The 14,775-nt window shown below is 40.0% G+C and overlaps 2 protein-coding genes across 2 annotated transcripts in view; both read right to left on the bottom strand.

The window, feature by feature from the left end:
• Positions 1-5,111, bottom strand: part of LOC117471684 (transmembrane protein 266-like) — a 43,921-nt gene extending 38,810 nt beyond the window's left edge. The window contains exons 1-2 of the mRNA XM_034116861.1: positions 4,466-5,111; positions 3,655-3,783 (exon numbers count right to left, since the gene is read on the bottom strand). Of these exons, the coding sequence (XP_033972752.1) occupies positions 3,655-3,668 (14 nt within the window). The 5' untranslated portion in view covers positions 3,669-3,783; positions 4,466-5,111. The remainder of the gene's footprint in view (positions 1-3,654; positions 3,784-4,465) is intronic.
• A 467-nt stretch (positions 5,112-5,578) lies between these two features.
• On the bottom strand, positions 5,579-14,057 carry fbxo22 (F-box protein 22). The gene is made up of 7 exons (XM_034116860.1): positions 13,865-14,057; positions 12,523-12,655; positions 11,663-11,750; positions 10,951-11,052; positions 8,186-8,338; positions 7,925-8,090; positions 5,579-7,365 (listed from the first exon to the last, which is right to left on the bottom strand). Exons 1-7 carry the CDS (start codon positions 13,993-13,995, stop codon positions 6,972-6,974), a joined length of 1,167 nt encoding a protein of 388 aa, XP_033972751.1. The 5' UTR covers positions 13,996-14,057; the 3' UTR covers positions 5,579-6,971.
• Positions 14,058-14,775: the final 718 nt, after the last annotated feature.

Here is a 14,775-nt window from a genome sequence, read left to right on the forward strand (position 1 = left end):
GTTTGAAATCAAATTGGACACAGTTCATAAATCCTAAATTCCACCTACACTCTGCATCATGAAAATAGGATCTACTATTCTTGGAATGAGATTGACTTCATAGCAGTCACATTAGCAGTAACACAGTGTTTGGGTACATTAGGTACTTGATTTGTGTTTTTCAGGTAGGCTGGTACAGTCGAAAATGCTGCCATGAAATGTGGATTTGATAAAAATCTGACAAAGTTCGCTTTCATGTTTTGACATAGTTTAAATATATGCATCTATAAAGAAAATGAACCCTAAAACTATGAGCCATTATTTCCACACAAAACATCAAACATGGGTGTTTCGGTGCTTATCACCTCCTCTTGAAAAGCCCAATGCTAGCTTAGAAAAAAGACTTTCTGTGGAAGTAAAGAAAATATATTTCCAACCTGGCACATTTCATCCCAAACCACACTCAGCGGACCACAAGATCAACACGCACATGTTAGATTAGGCTGTCTGACTACAACGCCTAAGGATCTAAAACACAACCCAAAACTTGGCCGGAGCATGGAGACACAAAGCAGGTGTTCTCTGCTCCCAACAGCTGCTGAGGAAAACTTTGGAGAAGCTGGACATCACTGTGTATTAGTGTTAAAGACTCATCGTATACTAGTATGTGCACTGGTGGAGGAACAACAAACACTGCAAAGTATTCTACACTTATATAATAATTATGTGTCGGAAACAACAGCACAAAGACATTCCACACTTGTGTTTGTTGTAGCACCACAAACTAGAGAAAGGTATTTTTCTTGCTGCTAGGAAAGTAAAGACAGTGAGTAATGTGTGCCTTTGCTGCTGACTCACATACAACGTAATATGGATTTCACATCAAAAGATGAAGATGAGGCAGAAGAAAGCTTTTACCTACGGGACATCCAGATTAAAACATGCTAAAACAGTGGTACCAGCAGAAAGCAGTTCTTCACCTCACCTTTTGCATTTTGGTCAATATACACCTCAGTCAATTCACCCACCAGTCTTTTTAAAGCAACACTTGGTATTTAGCACCATGTTCGTGTTTTTTAGGACAAAACACCTGTCACTTCTACAGAATTTACAGATTGCTTCTTGTAATTTCCTAGAATACCCAATTTAACTTCCAGAGAAACTTTTTTGTTCACGCCAGAGGATATTAATGAAGTCTGCCAGGCACATTAGCTCATTAATAATATTACAGATTAAACTATGATGAATTGGTGGACTGCACAATGGGTTGTTCTGGCCCTAATGTGACCAGTCTCTTATCCGACCTTTACAGATACAAGCAGTATAAGACACAGGAGACACAGAGACCCTCGTGGGGCAGGACTAAGAGAGCACATGTACAGACGCTTGCTTCATAATGGAAAGAGGTACGTGGTGGACCTTTTTACACTGTGTTAGTTTCCAATAATAGATAATTTTTTTATTTCTGCAGACACTTAAGGGAATACAGGTCTTGAAAGACTGAATGAGTGAAAAGGCAGATTCCTGTGGACTTAAACTGACTGACTTGTTTCTTTGCGCTGTATTTTTGCATATAAAACAAGAATAGGAGAGTAGCAGTATATTCTACACATTTATATTTTAAGTGTTGCCTGATGCATATTGAGCCTATACTAATAATTCAGCTGTTTTTCATATTAAATTGTGAATGTTTAATTCAGAGAATAACTGCCAATTGTAATATATAACCTCTTTCCTGCAGACTTATTAGTTTGAAATGTCAACATTATCATAATATATAATGGAGCTGATTATAAATATATGGTGTTCACTCCAAAAAAAGAAAAGTCAGTAAAGATAAGGAAAATACTATATAAGATGTAATATCTTCAGCATTACTAAACTATGATCACCACTATGAACCTTCTAGACACTTACTAAAATAAGTGTAAAATCTGTGGAGTGCCCCTTTAATTTGACCTACTGATTGACAGATAGATCACTAACACTTCAGGTCGAATGTTTTAAAATCCATTGCTCCTTTTTTTACAGACAGTAGCTGATTAACGACATTTTAGCATTTTTGAAACCGCCTATTAGACAGAATATAAGGCCACACGTAGTAAAAATGCTCTCAACAGGGAAAAGACCCCAGGTGCTTGTCAACTGTTACCCTCTGAAGAAAAGAGGCAAAGCCATCAAACCTCTACCCCCTCCCAGTGGCATTGAGTAAATAAACAACAGGGTTAACAGGGACATGGGGAGAGAGATCTAAAAAGGGAAAATCTACCCTAAAATGCAATTAAATGTATACAGTTATGATGTAAAATCACACAATATGAACACATTTTTCCAGTCAAGTCACAAATCTCGGATATTGTAAGGAGACATAACATGGAATTGGTTGACTAAAAGCAAACGGTGTGTAAATTAACTGTACATTTCTCTCCTGTAATTAAATATATATATATATTTTCTTATTTGTGCTTCGCAAAATTCCCTATAGGGAAGTATTGTACTTTTTTTTTTAATACATTTATCTAACATCTTCAGTTATAGTAACTTTTCAGATTAAGATTATCGATTAAAAAAACGATATGATAAGCTTGTAAAATACAAAGAATAAACCAGTGGCTCCCAGCCTTTTTGGATTGTGACCCCAAGTCTAATGCCCTTGAGATAATACTTTACCTCAAGTGGAAATAAAACCATATTTGTTTCTCATGTATTTTTACACCATACTTAACTGATCATCAGTCTTATAGAGTGGAAGCTGTTTGTGTTGACGGTCTGTGAACAAAGTGAGTGTTATATATTCATCTGTTCTATGATGAGTTCACCTTAAACACAGCGTGATAGGACATTGCTACTGAGACCCACTGAGATGGACTCTGTATGGGACCACGAGCAGAAAAAGCACAAATGGAGCAATGATTAAGGGCTATATCTAGGTCAAGAGAATAAATGCAGATATAGTTAGGACGAGACAAATTAGAGTCATGCTACGTCAGCATAATCATGAGTTAGCAAAGAACACAGATTTCCCCACACACACACACACACACACACACACACACACACACACCTGTAATGCATCAGCTGTTCTCACTACGCACTTTGAGAGGACAATTTAAAAATGGAAAGCTTCGAGAGAACTTGAGAAGTTGTTGAAGAAATGTGTTAATTTGTAAGAAACACAGATAATATTATTAAATATACTGCATGTTCTTCCACAGAGGGATTCACATAGTGACCTGTGTTTGCGGCTGCAGAATGGACGCTCTGTGATCAGCATTGAGCAGTGTGTTTCTGCATCTCAGTGTGCGTCTGTGCTTAGCATTCAGAGTGACGAGGTTCAGAGACACCTCAACGGTAGCAGTGTCTGTGTGAATAAAGGTCATTATTGTAGAAAGGGGAGGCACAGAAAGACGGGAAATTGTGAGAGAGAGGAGATTGGGGTAGGACGAGGAGTTGAGATCAGAAATAAAGAATGATTAAAGCTGAAGTCGAATGTGAAAGGAAGAAGAAAGAAACCTAAATATATGTCCTAAAAGCACTCCATTCTGCAACCCTGACCATATATTTGAATGTTACATTTTGACCCATTGCTGCCATATGTGCGAAAATAAAAATAAATGCTGGTTTGGAAGATGAGGAGAGGGGGGGGAAGACAAGAAATAAAGGATCTGTACTCACTCAGCATTTGCCATGATGCTGGCTGATGGAAAGAGGAGGGGATGTTTGTCACAAGATTTCCTCTCAGTTCTGCCGGTTTTCTGCTGCAGTTCACCTTTTCACCTGATAGATGCTTCTTTCATGTTGAACCTGGGAAGAAAATGGTCATTATCGCAACTGAAGAAAAAAGTTATGACATAAATCCAATAGCCACAGTCGGCGGGGATCCAGAAAGTTAGTCTAAATAAAGACATACAAACTAAGCAATTGTTAGACAGATATAGTAACATTAAATCTGCTGATGTGATACAGTTGTTTAGGAAATTGTTCTCTAGAGCATATACTTTGTTTCTTTTAACTGGTGATGAAAAATAGGTTTAACGTGGTGGAACTCATTGCTTTCATCACACACCATGAGAAACCTATTTGAGGGTCTCAAGACAAGGAAAGTGGAAAATGTCAGAGTAACAAAAATCCCAACCCTTGCAGCTTTAGAAGTCATACATACTTTGAAAAGTAGAATTCAAATAATATGTTAGACGTCAAAAACAGACTAGATGTAGCCTACTATTCTTCACTACTCACCAAACTACTTTCCCCAAAAACAAATAAACTTGTAAATGTAAACTTTTGACACCATTGCATTTATTTTCTTGGGTCAACCATACAATATTTAACAGAACTGGAGGCATGTCAGACTTTTCTACAGTGTAATACATGGATCCGAAAACTGAACTGATTTACTTGCTGGTATCAGATTGCAACTAAACTACAGTGTTGCACACAACTACAAAACATCCTCGCTGTACATAAATGAATTATTCGCACCTACCTGTGTGAGATTTACATTGTTGACGGGCTCTCGCGCCTCCCGCTGCCCCCTCGCTGATAGTAATGTCTCCCTCGGTGGCGATCAGAGTAAGTGAAGCAGCAGCAGGCTCGCAGTGTGTGTAGGCTGCAGCTATCCTTAGCACTTTTGCATTGGACGAGCACCACCGCTGCTGCTGCTTCCGCTGCTCCCACTTGCGCTGCTGCTTGGATTTCAGTGCAAAACGCAAGAAGCATCGTCACACGGCAAGATCATATTAGCATCTATTCAGACTGATTAAATCACGAAGAGTGCAACCTGCTCCTGGTTGGGAGCGTTGAATGGATGCTCCAGAGATCCAGGTCCAGGTTCCGCTCCTCAGCCGAGGGTTTCCCCGGCGAGCACAGCGGGGAACCCTGGGTAAGGAGCTGTCCAGGGGCTGAAGCAAAACCTCTCCACCGACCTCCTTCCACACAGCAGCGGCCGGGCAACGCGGAGAGATCTTCATCCAAACGCCATCAAAACATTGACGTTTTCGTGCCGGAGACAGTAGCCAATGAATCGTGTGACATTTGCATCGCTCCGGTCACGACATAGCAGTCTAAAAATGTTGGCCGTGTGTGTGTGTGTGTTTGTGTGAGAGAGAAAGGATGCGAATAGATTTTCCCAGTTCCCGATTGAGGCCAATTTGAGAGCGGATTATCGCCACAGATGATTTTATTAGCTTTACGCCTGGTAGGTCGTCCCTCTCCGTGTCACGAACGTTTTTTGTATGGTTTCCCAAAATAAAGATACTATGGGAATATAAATTGCCTTTACAGCAATTGGCTTAACCGTTTGTCATTCATCGGGATTAGCCAGTCGATGGTTAAAGCGCACATCAATCAATCTCAAGCGTCTCTTCCTTTATTTAAACACGCCTGGACGTGGGCTGCTGCAGATTTTATAGGCTGAGGCTCACATTTCAGGGTGTACGCAAATAAGGAAAAGTGGTGATCTAAATTAAAACAGTAGTAGGCCTGTAGTTACAACCGAGTAAGGAAGCGTAACGCCCATTGTGCAGGGACTGGTTCTGGAGATGCTGCTGTAGGGAATTTAACAGTGGAGTTAATGAAATAAATGGAAATGGCACACATCTACGTATTGGAAGTGATTTAATAAGGGGATAAGCAGAACAGATATGATTTGGCACATGTAGAAAAGTGCATCAACACCAAAACAACTTTGTTCAATTAAAACACTAACTTCAAATACACCTTAATATCATCAGAACCTATAAGGGTAGATGCGTGTATTAATATACAAAAGAGGACTTCTAATAATTTTTTTGTTAAAGTAAACAGTTGGAATTGTAGCTGCAGCCTTGATCAAAATGCTGAATCTTAACATATAACAGCTACCTGATCAACAGACATACACTGTGTATATATACACACTGGAAATTGCACCTTCATGTAATCAGAATATTTTTCTTAGGGATGAAAAAAGCACCACATAACACATTAATACAACATTAATGATTCTGACAGACCAATTTTGTACAAAGGCATCTGTAAAAGGTTGATTTTTCTTTCTGAACATGCTGCTAGGTAGTTAGTCTCCGACTACACTATCAGGATTTCAAAAATACCTTTTACTACTTTAGCAAAGGAAACCAAATACATCATCGTCAAAACAATGACAAGGCTTTTTTTTTCTGAGGTGAAATTGAGAGTTTCTGCTAGTCAGTGTAACTTACACAGCCAACAGGGCAACCGTTCTCTCTGCTCCTTCTGATTAAGGAGGCTTGTTTTTCTTTAAAAATGCAGGCATGGAAGTAACTATTAAGCCCAAACATTTACAGCTGAAAGTAGGTAGTAGAAGATATGAACTGACGTGGACAAAAAAAGAGGCACTGTAAGACTGACAAATGTCCCTGTACCCAATAGAACCATGGCAGATAGATATCTTCCATACGGCTAACACGTTAGTCTCATTGGTGAGATAAGTGTGAAAAAGGAAAAATTATGTAAAATCTACATAACAATAAAGAGAATTCAAATCAAGATAATCTTGATTGTGTCGAAGAGGGCCCGCATTATTTACATGAATAAAAAGTGCCTGCGCTGAATCAAAAACTATTACAGCTATTTGTACTCACCTGCAAAGCAAACAGACCATGAGGTCGACGTCAAAAGGTAAGATATGCCTTGTGTGTCAAAATTATATACACATATATTTTACTAGAGTGATCTATCACATTTTAATACTAAAAGAGAAACATCAGTTGTATTTTATCTTTGTGAAACTCTAGTTCAGATATGAGGCTGTGTTTACACACACAGTCTCAGAGGATTTCCCAAATGATGCCATTACCATGATGGCTAAAGGGATCATTTCCTGCTTTACAAGCAGAACTGGTGACAGCTATATTCTGAGTCGTAATGCGAGTAAAACTCTGAACAAAAGGTTTCTTGTACCGACAGCTGTAGCAAACGGGAATATTAAAGGTTGTGTTTTCCTTCCGTTGGTCCTTTGTGATGTGGGTCGGTCAGCCTACATGGACGAGGGTCATGACTGTACTGTACTCGTGCTGCAGACTCTCCGTGTCAGTGTCGCACAGCGTGTAGTCTTCTTTTACAATTCGGTCGCAGCCGATCTCACCGTTTCCGAACAGGCCGAAGAGCGGGGTGTTGGGGAACACCTTGTGAAAGGCGTCGGCCTCTACGTTGGCCTGGTCTTTGTAGAAGTTTTCACCTCTCCCCAAGCAGGCGAACATAAACCCAATGGTGTTCTTCTCGGGAATCTTGGCTGCTTTTAGCCGCCCAATGGTGGCCTCGGCTGCCTTTGGGCTGGTGATCTCTTGGTCCAAGAGCACAGACGCCCCTTGCACTTTAGGGCCACTCAGGGCGAGGCCCGCCACACCGTATTGACCCTGCAAACAGCTACAGATTGAGAGGATAGGAGAGTGAGAATATAGCAAATAGAATACAGAACAAAAGTGAGGCTGCTAATTTAACTCAGCAAGTGGTAAAATCATAACTTCAAGTCTTTCAATCCAATCAAATCCTTTTGGCAGTTCTTTAAATGGTTAGGAATTGTTTTACTGATGAAATGTTATTGAAAGTGCTGATGATGAGCTTTCTAGTGGGAATTTAGGAATTTCCTTCTGGTTTTTGGGTGTTTTCTTTTGAGTCTCTTATTTTGAAAGTGTAAGGTTTCAATTTACACAACAGATCTTTTGTCTCTGTAACCTGCGCATCACTAGTTTCCTCTGCCATTTTAACCATATCTGGTACAATGTATTTATTGTATATTTGCACCGTTTAATACAATAATTAATTAAGCCTCAAAGAAACGTAGGACATAAAATGAGAGGGAATTCTCAATAACTATTCAGTCAAACTTTGTTTCCCTTTTAATTGTTGTTATTGTAATAAAAGCTTAATTCTTCCCAAAATGGCTAAGAAACAGCTGTGATTCAAGTGAAAGACTGTCACTCACCAGTGTCTGGGAGGAGAGAAGTAACTGTCCACCAGCCCTCCAGCAATGAGGGCTTTGCTCTTGGCCAGCGGCTCCAGTATTTGGACCAGAAAGCGTGCTGCTCCGTTTTGACACGGCTCGTAGACAAACAACAGAACCACACGCAGCTCCGGGTTGTCAACTAGTCCTGGAAAAAAAGTACACACAGGAGAGAAATTGAAAAAAAACAAGAACTTGGTACCTTTACAGGATTACTGAATAATTGTTGTGAGCCTCTCTCACCTGCTTCCTTCAGGGCTGTTGGGGACATGGACTTCTCGCAAAAATGAAAGGGCTTGATGTTGACCCCCTCTATGCTGGGGAACATGATGGCAAAGCCCGCCTCCCCCTCCTGGTACTCCTTAGGAACGCTGGAGAACGAGCCGCTGGGCGTCACTGCACAGAGGAGCAGGCATGAGTTAGAAATTAAGTTTTGGTTAATAAGTCGTGTGAGATGAAGGTCTGTGAGTTGTTATAATAGCCTAAAAGTAAACAATTTTTTCTGACACTGAGTTACTCTTGATGGCCGATGGAATGTTGAAAACAGTGTTGACTTGAAGAGTACATTTTGACACAAGACTTATATTCCAAAATGACATATCCATAATAAAGGATACATCTATTACACCCTGCCCTCCAATTACATCAACAAAAGAAAAATGATAATACAGTAAGCATCTAGTGGCCATTTAGATGAACTGCAGCTCACGGCACAATTCAATTGGCTTCACCAATCAACTTTGGTCATTTCAAAACTCAAGACAGCAATGCAAACGGCAGGAAACACTTCAGCTAATTGAACAGGAGACCCTCACTGTCCCTGAATGAAAGATACATAATTAATATTTACTCAGCCTCGGACAGATCAACATATACATAAGGAACACCCACACAGCGGGTATGGTTGCACAACCAATCGATAGCATGAACTTTTACATTACAAAAAGATGTAACTGTATTCAAAGTGAGCAAATACAGCACATTAGTACCTCCCATCCTCCACAGTGGGACAGTTCATGGATTTCATAATGCAGAAATACTGGCCTGTGTCTGCTAGGACGTGTATCACATGTCATGTCTTTATTACCATTCAGCCCCACTAAAACACGCATTAATAATGAGACCCACCTGCGGCTATATTGCAGACTTATTACAAGTAATCTTTAAATTCAATCCAATCAAAGATGTAATTCAATTGAATCAGACGTGCTGTGCGCGGTGACCTTGTGCTGTCCCTCAGCTGCAATATCACAAAATGAGTGTTATCGCAAACAGCTGAGGCTGCCATTAAACCTGATAGACGACGGGAGCCTGATAAGCCATCATCATGAAGAAAGAGAACATGGCTGATGGAGAGTCACTTCTCCGCAGGGTTGTGATTATATGGAGGAATGGGGAGCACAGCACCAGGCAGACTAGGCCATCTATCAGAGGCAGAGGAGCGCCAGCCACCAGTGGTGCTTTCCAACCAGGCAGCAGCAGCAGATGAATGCTTAGTCCTCTAAGCTGAAAGGTGAACTATTCATCTTTAATCAACTTAAGCTTTGTTTTCTGTGCATGCTATGAGACAAATATGCTAAGGTCACATATTTGTACCATCAAAGTCTTAAAGCTCATATAATAAACCTTTTGATATCAACATTGAATTAAAGGATTCTCTTATGTAGCAACCCATACTTTGGTCGCATTCACCCCTAATAGTCCGCTTCTCTGGTGCGCACCAGACCACAGTTTGTTACATTGTTTCATTTTTCAGAAAGTTGACTATAAACTTGAAACAAGTCATGTGCACGGAAATGCTGTTCAACAATTGGTCAGACATTAAGGGGGTAAAAAAACGCAAATCCCAGCAATCTCTACCGTAGCCTCCGCCATGGAGCATCGGCAGGTTATTTTCATGCTGCTGTTAATCTGGAGATCAACCGACCCTAGCGGCCCGCACATATGATTATACAATCAGACGTGCGTTAAAAAAACATTATAACACATAATGAGAGACGTTCTGCAGTAAGGAGGGGCGTTTCATCGTCGACAGGTGGCTCTGACCTTTATGTATAGTTGATGGAGCATTTTTACTTTACACGACACTGTTCAACAGTTCATTCTGCTTCACTCTTTCGCTAAAGATTTTGAAGACATCCGCATTCTGACTCGTAAATACTAGGCTTCCTGTGTTTTGGTGCGGACTGCGTTCACACCGGCGATGAACCACTCCAGAGTTCACTAGCAAGCGGTCCGAGACCACCTCTTTTAGGCGGACCAGAGTTCGGTTGCTTAGTTCACATCAGAGGTCTCGGACTGTGTTCACACCAACCCAAACGAACCAAGCGGTTGAACGCACCAGGGTTCGATACAAACGGACTAAACAAGGCTGGTGTGAATGCGACCTTTAATTAAGGGGGTTTGGCAGGGATTTAATGTTGATCTATATGAATGAGGAAATATGAAAAGTAGGGATGGGTATCGTTTGAAATGTATCGATTCTGCTTATCGATTCCCCGTTTCGATTCCAAAATTGTAAAAGAAAGAGGTCAAATGTTTAGATAGGAAAAATATCTTAATTATTTTCAAGCTTTTAACTGACATTTTTATAAATTAAAAAAATACACAATAGCTGTGCTTTATTTCAACTGAGGTAGCAGTAGGAAACCTACTGACATACATTTTATAACAGTACCTGGCTTTTACTGTACAAGTACCCTACTATCGTCACACTTTTTTTTTTAACCTTGCATACCTAAATGACGGAGCTTCGGCAACCGAGAAGGGATGTAGCCCTTTGATCACAAATGCTGTTACCGCTCTGTGAAACTCCTCCGTTTTTTCCTCTGGTCAGCTTTCCTTTTAATGGCAAAGAGAACGGTGTGTCGCGGCTAGCTGTACCTGGCACTTCTGGACATGCAAGCGGCGGGTCCGGGGTGCTAGTGCTAGCTATTGATGCCATACTCGGGCTCAACCGAGTTTCGGTTCCCAACCCTAATGAAAAGACAGAAAAGAGGAACACTCACTGACTATGCCCGGTGCGACCACACCCATGATGTCACAGCCTTTGGGGAAGAACCGGTTCACTTCTTCAAATGGGTCCAGACTGTGGCGCCTCATTTTTGCTTCTGAGTAGTGGAGAGAAAAATTAACATGTTTATTAAAAAGTTCATGATGATTCTTATCCTTTTTACTGTGTTGTATCTATATATATATATATATATGTATATTCGAGTGAAAAGTTATACCACTGATTTAAATCAATGTATAAGGTATATTAAACTACAGGTAACCATAGAAACCGGGAAATAAACTTCATCACTACTTATTGTGGCTATAAAGAAACTCAGAAAGAAACCTTTAATACATGTTTCTGGTTCAAGCAATTTGTGCTTTAAGTGCTGAATGACTTCAAAAAGGACGTGCAATATGTATGCATTTTAGAATTCATATCATTGAGGTGAGGTTCTGGGGTTTTTCAGGGAATTAGGTATTTTCTGTAAAATATCCATCTTTGTGAACCATCTTGAACATAAGGCCCAAAGCTGTTAATAGCTGTAAAGCTGACCTCAGTTACAAATGTATCCATCTGTCAGATGTTAAACACATGTGCATAACACTTCTAGAATGTGAATGCTTGTGGTTTTCTCTGTGAGTAGAGAGAATTCTTCTATTGCTACAACATATCGTTAAATGAACACAATGTAATGAATTCCAACAGCACTGTCTAATACTAACGTTTATTTTGTCTGTAGCAATAAGCTTGTCCATTGAAGGCCTCGCAGTCTACCAGAGCCAGCACAGTTTTGGGCAGGAGAAACACTTTCTGAAAAGAATCAGAAGGAAAGAGCATTTGTCAAAACGCAATACATCACCCAACAACTTATGTATACAAGGGATAAAAACATTAGCTCCAGGACACATTTGCAGGTTTCCCCAAGACTACAAAAGATAATAGTAGAGATATGTTTTGGCTTCGTATCATTGCATGTTAAGCAAATCTTCAAAACAATACTACCATATGAATGTGTATCATACTATGGTATGTTATATAAACTATTATCTTTAACTTTGTAATGGGCAATTATAGATCTTCAGAATCAGTATATAATATTGATCCCAGGGGAATTTAGGGTTTGTCACAGTTGCTCCCATTCTAAAGACAGACACAATAATTTTAAGAAAAGAAAGAAGAAATATGTTAAGAGAAAATGCTTTATAGTACACCACTTAACATAATACATATGAAATAGTACGAAAAAAACAGGCCCTTAAAGAAAATATATATCAGTGTTAATTCATATATGATGATAAACTGATCTCATGATTAATTGTGTCAAAATGTATTGACACAATTGTATGAATTGGAATATTTGTTGAAAAAAATGTACGAAGTACGAAAAAAGAATAGCAGTATTATTGCTAAAGTAACCAAAGTTGAACTGCTGCAGTGTAAAGAATTGCATTGTCAAGTCAGGATGGCACAGTTGAAAAATATGTATAAAAGAATGGTGAGTTATTGCTGCTGACAGGGAGAAAATGTGTCCAATGGTCAGTCTATTTTCGCTTTTAACGTCAAACAGCTGTTCATGACGTACCTCCACCTCCTCGGCCAGCATGTTGCAGAGAGCATGGTTCTTCGGGTTGGACGGTCCGCAGGCGGACACCCAGTCCAGCTGCTGCTGGGTCCTCAGCACCCTGCGGGCACAGTTCCTCCACAGCCTGCACACACTGAGGAGAACCATAGACAGAGTGAGGAGAGCCACACACACACTGAGGAGAACAAACAAAGTGAGGAGAGCTACACACACTGAGGAGAACCACAGACAAAGTGAGGAGAACCACAAACACACTGAGGAGACACACACTGAGGAGAAGGACAGACACACACTGAGGAGAGCCAGATACAAAGTGAGGAGAGCCACAAACACACACTGAGGAGAACCACACACACACTGAGGAGAACCACACACACACACACACACTGAGGAGAACCACACACATTGAGGAGAACCACACAGACTGAGGAGAACCACACACACACACTGAGGAGAACCACACACACACTGAGGAGAGCCACACACACAGTGAGGAGAGTCACACACACCCTGCTAGACTGGTTGAAACTTGGTATGAGAGTTAACGTTAGCTAGTGGTTTTGTACTTTGCTTGAGTATTACAATGTTTTGCAACCACAATTCAAAAGGTAAACAGTGTACTTTTACTCCACTATATTTATTTAATACCTTAAGTTACGTTACATATTTGGATTAATGATGTAAAATATAATCAACACTTAAATCAGACTTTAGTTACACCTGGAGTAAATTCACAAGCTACCCTGCAGTATACAAAGTCATTAAAGCTAGCTGCACCTTTACCAGCCTTGATAACACTTGAATGAATCAAAAGTAAAACTAACTAACTAACTAACTAACTAACTAACTAACTAACTAACTAACTATATATATATATATATATATATATATATATATATATATATATATATATATATATATATATATATATATATTATTCTGAAATGGGCCAATCTGCATAATGAGTTCTTCTACTTTCGGTAGTCTTAAGTGTATTTTGATGTTAATACTTTTCTACTTTTACTTTAGTAACATTTTGAATGCAGGACTTTCACTTGTAATAGAGTATTCCTACACTCTGGTACTTCTACTTTCACTGAAGTACAAGGTCTGAGTACCTTTTCCACCTCGGACGTTAGCTATGCTTCTGTCGGGAAAACACAACTGGGCAGCCGCAAGCAATTACACACCAAGGTTGACTAAAAGGACTGTTTAAAACAATCTGGCTGCAACACAAGCTTCCTAACTGTGCAATATGTGTCTGCAGAACACTTTCACTTCCAGTCGACAGCCATTAGCGTTAGCGAAGTTCAGTGTTTAGCATGCAAGTGTGTTTCGATACCTTGCGATCCGGAGGAGAGATTTGGTCGGAACGAAGGTCAGGATTCGCTCGATGACTTCGGCAACATTGCTGAGGACGTATGCCGCCTTGCTGTCTTGTAAAACAACGGTAAAATCTTCATTTTCACCCATATTTTTCTCTCAAGTCTTTGGGGTTTCCAGCAGGGTTGAACAGCTATGACCTTTCACCTCCGCTCCGCCTCCTTCTCCTCCTCTGCTGCCGACCGAACACAGCGCCCCCTGCGGTGAGGAGGAGCTGTGGCAGGCTACATGCTAGCTTCAACATTCACAGGCTTTATGCAGAGTACCTTCACAGTACAGTACTTCACCTACACAGTGTAGATATGGCAATGAAAAAGTTAGGTCCCAAGCTCCTCCAACAATGCAACATAGTATAGGACAATAACAGACATTTTAAAATAAAAATTGTGCAAGAAGAAACAGAGTAGAAGAGAGAATAAAATAGTGCAGATTATATTGCAAGACCAATGCCTACTGTTTCTTGTTTAACTATTTACTGTGTTCTTAAACATTGATTGTTTTGCAGTATACGACAGATTAGAAAAGTTGGAAAAGCTACTGGCAATACAAAACACAAATGTACAATTACAATGCCATTTTTTAATATACGTCCCACAGCCAAAGCACAGAGTACTACTGATGTTGTTCTTTGTAAACAATCATGACCAAAATGTTTAAACTGAACATTTTACCTCACTTAAATGACAGCTTTGTCAAACATGAACTGACACACAATTTATCCACTGTGTGATATTAAAGGTTCCTCTGACACATGGTTGAAAACTAAAACTCCAACAGAAGATTTTCCGAAGATTTCATTGATTTGAAAAAATATTCGTGAGTTGTTCCAATATCAAAAATGCATGAAGTGTGCACTGTTATTTTGACAAA

This window comes from Trematomus bernacchii, unplaced genomic scaffold (genome assembly GCF_902827165.1).
Source record: "Trematomus bernacchii unplaced genomic scaffold, fTreBer1.1, whole genome shotgun sequence".
Classification (NCBI taxonomy): Eukaryota; Metazoa; Chordata; class Actinopteri; order Perciformes; family Nototheniidae; genus Trematomus; species Trematomus bernacchii.